This window comes from Lipomyces doorenjongii, assembly GCF_038497915.1.
Source record: "Lipomyces doorenjongii strain NRRL Y-27504 unplaced genomic scaffold V1508scaffold_197, whole genome shotgun sequence".
Lineage (NCBI taxonomy): Eukaryota > Fungi > Ascomycota > Lipomycetes > Lipomycetales > Lipomycetaceae > Lipomyces > Lipomyces doorenjongii.
In genome coordinates this window covers 3982-9594 of record NW_027118264.1, presented here as the reverse complement: position 1 = coordinate 9594, position 5613 = coordinate 3982, and the positions used below count along the sequence as shown (strand labels likewise).

At 46.9% G+C, this 5613-nt stretch overlaps 1 protein-coding gene across 1 annotated transcript; it reads left to right on the top strand.

Annotated features, from left to right (window-relative positions):
• Window positions 1-2023: 2023 nt before the first annotated feature.
• On the top strand, window positions 2024-3767 carry V1508DRAFT_95462 (CRAL-TRIO domain-containing protein). Its single transcript, XM_066943123.1, has 4 exons — window positions 2024-2308; window positions 2363-2504; window positions 2568-2945; window positions 2999-3767. The coding sequence occupies exons 1-4, from the start codon at window positions 2118-2120 to the stop codon at window positions 3488-3490; spliced, it is 1203 nt and encodes a 400-aa protein (XP_066792037.1). The 5' UTR covers window positions 2024-2117; the 3' UTR covers window positions 3491-3767.
• The last annotated feature ends 1846 nt before the right edge of the window (window positions 3768-5613 follow it).

The following is a 5613-nucleotide window of genomic DNA, read 5'->3' as shown; positions in this document are numbered from 1 at the left end:
TTTGGCCTGTTTCGACGAGTATTCATGCGATCCATTTTCATTTGTTGATTTGGAGGGTTAAGTTGGAAGAACTTTGGACAGTTTACAGAATATTACTATTAAGAGGCATGAAGGAATATCCAAGGATTCTTATAGTTTCCATTTCATTTCCGCAACATATCCAGCCAATTAACGGATACAAATGCGGATACATATCTCCCAATTTCAAAAAGGCGGATGGCGGATGCGGATATCGGAAAATTTGGCGGATATCCGCATCCGCCACAGCCCTGCCAAGAACCTACGTGGTCTCCAGCGCTTCTTGGGATTTGCTAAATTCTATCGCCAGTTCATTCGCGACTATTCCCGGACGCACCAAGAATTCGCACCCTTGTTGAAAAAGGGCGCGCAATACGTATGGACGGCTGCAATGGAAGCGGCACTTTGGGACTTCAAGGCAGCCTTCACATCATCGCCGCTGTTGTGACGCTTCGATCCGCACAAGGAGACGATCATCGAGAAGGATGCATCAGGTACGACAATGCAGCAATCGTTAGCGAACCGGAAGCATGAAGGCAAGCGATTTCACCTTGTTGCCTTCTTTAGTCGCTCCCATGTGCACGATCAAGAGCTATTGGGAATTGTTGAAGCGTTGAAGTCCTGGCGACACTAACCTCCTCAGTGTCACGACACAGTGCAAGATCTATACTGACCAGAAAAGTCTGGAATATTTTACGACACGCCACGACGTCTCGAACCGTCAACTGCGGTGGTCAGAGACATTGTGGAATTTCAACTTTACATTGGTCTTCCGTAAAGGGGGGGGGACAATAGTCGAGCGGATGCATTTTCTCGGGCGGTATAGCTGGACGATGACAAGGAAGAAGGTGCGTTGGTGACACAACCTACGGAGGTTGAGCTGCGACTCAGCTGGATGTTGTACAATTGATGATGGAATCAGATGGCGATCTCGAAGAACGTATTAGGCAACCTATGTACAGTGATGCATTCAGCTGCTTCCTGAAGTGCCCCATCAGGACAGTTACATAGCATACTTCGTGCATCTGTCTGACGGGTGAGGCCATTGTCACCTGTAGATCCCTTTCCAATTGGAGGGTTTCTGCAATTGAATAGCTTTTTAGCGACTTGCACAGAACAATAGCGTCTGCTCTTTGTTATTGACAAAATCATTCTTCACTGCGAAATATGACGGATCGCAAACAAGATTGACTCCGCTCATGCTCCTGATCCTGCTGTCTTCGTGGGACAAACGGGCTGATGATCAGGGTTTAGGGGTTGAGAGGCGTTAGCGCCATTTTTGGCGGAGTTGCCTTCCGAAATTTCGGTTTCTTGATCCTGACAGGTTGAATATTTCAACGCTTATCAACTTCTGGACCGAAGCATTGCTTATTTCTAACTGCCGTAGGCAGACTTCGACTGTTTAAGGCACTTAAGGCAACTTCACGATCTTTTGTTTACGACTTGTCAAAGGTTGCCGTCTTGTAGGAGCACGCGAGTCCTGATATAATTTGCCTTTCGAGAAAATGAACTTAACTTAATAAAGTACGGTAAGTTGTACAACCTGCCAAAACATTCCCAGAACCAATGTACACAGATTTCCCACTGAAGTACTATCCTATCAATTTTAGTGGGCGATCCTGTGGATATTCTGCAGTAGAGGATCTGATTGACATACTACTTTAATTTCAGTCGCATAACCTCACGAATGGTGACGCTCTTACATTGTTGTCAATGGGTGTGCTAAGTGACGAGACTAAGTTTTAGTCATCATGTCCGCCCCTTATCAGGCAGGGTAACACCCGCCGCGATATCGCAATCGGTCCGTGGTCGGTGCGGCAACCGGCGGTAAATATTAACCGGAATTTACACAGCAGCAGGAGTGCGAAATTGCACGCTCTGTTTATATGCCGGATTGGCCGGATTAACATTCTCTCCTCCGAATTACCCGGACTAACCGTCCAACCGCACCTTTAGTAGTGTGTGATGCTTCGAGGGTGGTGGTGGCAGTAGAATTCTTTCGACAGCTGTTACTACTTTGTCCCGGGTCCCTTGCGTTGTCCTTCACCGACATCATTAACATTCAGCTTCCTCACTTCCTCACCTATCATATCACCGGTATGTCGACTACCAGACAGGTAGACTCAATGGAGAGTATTGTTGAGTACAGTTTCCCTCAAGGTCATTTGGGACATCTCAAGCCAGAAGAGGAGGAGGCGTTGAAGAATTTCAAAGAACGCATAGAGAATGAATTATACAAATCCGGCAACGTTGAGGATGAATTTGGGTATTATAATGATGCTCTGCTGCTGTGAGTCTACTCTGCTTCGTGTATACTACTTTAACCCCGCTGACGTTATCCCAGACGCTTTCTTCGAGCCCGACATTTTAACGTGCAAGACGCAATTGCACAGTTCATGGCTACCGAGCAATGGCGGAACGCGAATGAAATAGATACATTGTATAGAACCATTGATCTAGAACAGTACGAGGAGACCCGCCGGCTTGTAAGTCCTATTGAGCGTTCCGAGCATTCCGTAAAATTGTGCTGACGATGATTCTTACAACAGTATCCACAATGGACAGGTCGGCGAGACCGACATGGCACACCAGTATATGTCTTTGAAGTTAAGCATCTGGACTCGAAAACTATGTCCGCCTATGAGAAGTCAGCCGTCAAAACGCAAACGATGGCCAGGAGCGACGGCACGACTCCACCGAAGCTCCTCAGACTATTCGCTCTCTACGAGAACTTAATTCGATTTGTGATGCCTCTGTGTACAGTCTTGAGCGATAGGGAATATCCGAGGACACCTATAACACAATCGAACAATATTGTCGACATAAGCGGAGTGTCTCTTAGAATGTTCTGGAACTTGAGAGGTCACATGCAAGATGCCAGCACCTTAGCGACAGCACATTATCCCGAGACTTTGGGCCGTATCTTCGTACGTTTAGTCCTTCTGACTCCGGATACTCTGTATGCTAATCGAATCTACAGATCATTGGGGCGCCGTCATTTTTCCCTACCGTGTGGGGCTGGATCAAGAGATGGTTTGATCCCATTACTACGTCCAAAATTTTCATCCTCTCGCATAATGATATGGAGGCAACGCTCAGGTCATATATTGATCCTGTAAACCTGCCTAAGCAATATGGAGGGGAACTGGACTTCGAATTTGGCCAAGGACCTGTTCTGGATCCCGCTACGAAGGACGTACTCCAATGGGAAGGGTCATACACTGATTTTCCGCATGGGCCAATATACTGGACAGACAAGGGTGACCATATCGAGGCAACAGCCGTCGGTCACGTGGGCAATAACGAAAGGCACGACACAGTCTGCACAGTGCGAAAGATAGCGCCGAGACAGCTCCCAATAGCAACTCCGGCGGATGATTTAGTGCCTATCACCTTGTCCGACGTCGATAACCATTCTTCAAGCAAAGTTGCAGCTGCCGCTTATTCGGAGCCGCAACAGAGTCAGATCTAGAAGTACCCAATGTTGTTTGCGTTAGGGAAGTGCGATGGACCGTTATCCTATTTCGGCACACCTGCAAACCGTAACAGCACTGGCCAGGATGACTCACCCAAGTAATACGGCATTGAATTGGGCAAAGTTAAAGCTTTCCTATAGTGTATCTTTTATTGCATAGTTTTCGTTTGTCAGCATTCACAATGCTTAAAGGTCGGGTATCCTGACCTATACTGGCATGGAGGATCAGGCTCGTACCTCGTACTGCAGATCGCCTCGTACGGCACTGCAAGGCTTGTATTTAACCATGCAAGAGGATTCGTCTCTTCCTGATACACCGCCTGTTATATGAACAGAGTTTTACCGCAAACGCGCAATTGAGATGGTGGTCGACCGTTGATGCAGCATTGCTTGGTCAATCTCCATCTTGATACGCTCTCATATACATACGGATTCTACTGGCAAGTGGCCTTGAATCTTCATGAGTTGTACGGTAATACACGCAGACAAATTGATCCCGAATAAACTATACTAGAACTATGGTTGACATTTTCGGCCAACCGAATAAAAGATGCAGACAGCTTCCTTAACCACTGCCAGCATCATCGACGGAACCCTGGCGGTCGTCCTCCACTGTGGACGCGCAGCCACCAAAATATCCACGCGATGTTCCGAGCCGCATTCACATCTCTGTTCCAAACTGTATGACACTTGTTGCAGAATAATACAGGATGGAGAGATGGTCCCTTGTCTCCGTTTGCATTGCGTTGTGCGTGGATATGAATTAGGTCCGCCTCTGCTACTGAAATTGTTCCCCCACCCTCATCCTCTTCCTCCCCAAGACCCGTCCTCTCTCTGTACTCCTCGTTGTGTTTGGAGCAAACTCGAGAACTAGTACGAAGAGTACAACCGGCACTGATCCGTTGTTCCAACTGGCAGCTGACCAGAAAGTAAGCTTCTGGGCAGTACGTTGAAACTTGGTGAAGTTCTTCTCATTCAGTGTAAACAGTCGACATATTATGATGTTAAATGTAACAGGTTAGCAGTGCAAGTCCAATGACTCTTTCGCCAGGGAGTGTTTTGCCATGATGGCGGGACCATTGCAGTGATCTTGCGTTGTCATCCGGGATGGCAAATTGGCATCATATTGTTCTTGTTTTACGCGATTTTGGTAATTTCCAACCGAACTGGAGCGGACATTGTAACCGGCAGTGTATGGTGAATAAAGATGCGTGGATGATTAGCTCTCCTTGACCACCAAATCCGCCATAGTTCTAAAAATCGCGCTGGAATCACGCACAGCGAAATTCCGTCTGCATGGTTTATTCTCGCGTGGCGATTTAAATGCGTGATTCCGTTCAAGGTTCATAACTTCCGTCCTGAGACGTTGTCCAAACTGCGCATCGAATCACCCAACTGCTTTTGTTGCTTTTCTTTATAATGCAAGGACTTCCAAATTCGGGTATATCGAAGTATGCCCGTGGACAGTTCGAGGATGTAGTTTTCGAAATTGCTACGCGTGGGCGAGCTTCTAGTAATGGAGCAATACTAATCGAGGATCCAGTTTGAACATTCAAATCCTATGCTAATGTCAGCTTAATGGTCCCGGATTTCTGATACAGATTCTGAGAGAACGATATCGGAATACGGTCTTTGGCTAGCTGATCACGATATATTTGGAATATTAACTAGGACATCCGAGGGAGATTCAGGATTTCCTTCAAATCTGCCTTCAAGGGATTAGAGCATTCTGGCCAAGTTGCTCGTCCATCTGGTAGCGGCCAGTCCATAGAGTATCCAGTTGACGTGGTAGTAATATCTAGCCAGCCAAGGTCGCACCGAGTCTACAACCATTATTCGAGAGACCACCGAAAATCTGGCTCGTAAATTTCTGTCAAGGGGTGCATATTTTCCGGTGGAGATTTTTGGAATGACAGGAGCAGATTGACGAAGTACACGAAGACTTTTACACCAGGTCGACAATGTTTGAGTGAGAGGATGCCATCTGACTTCGGCGTTGAAAACTTACCAACTTGCGTCTGGCCGTCCAGATGTGTTCTCAATTGAGCGGGATGAACGTGATGATGTACTTAAGGGACTTCTGGAATGGGGACTTACTAATAAAATTAATGAAGGTGGTA

What these genes read in the sequence shown, in the direction of transcription:
- V1508DRAFT_95462 (XM_066943123.1), top strand. Translation starts at nt 2,118, where the DNA reads ATGTCGACTACCAGACAGGTAGACTCAATGGAGAGTATTGTTGAGTAC. An exon ending in TATAATGATGCTCTGCTGCT is followed by an intron (nt 2,309 to 2,362) that starts GTGAGTCTACTC and finishes ACGTTATCCCAG; the next exon opens with ACGCTTTCTTCGAGCCCGAC. An exon ending in ACGAGGAGACCCGCCGGCTT is followed by an intron (nt 2,505 to 2,567) that starts GTAAGTCCTATT and finishes TTCTTACAACAG; the next exon opens with TATCCACAATGGACAGGTCG.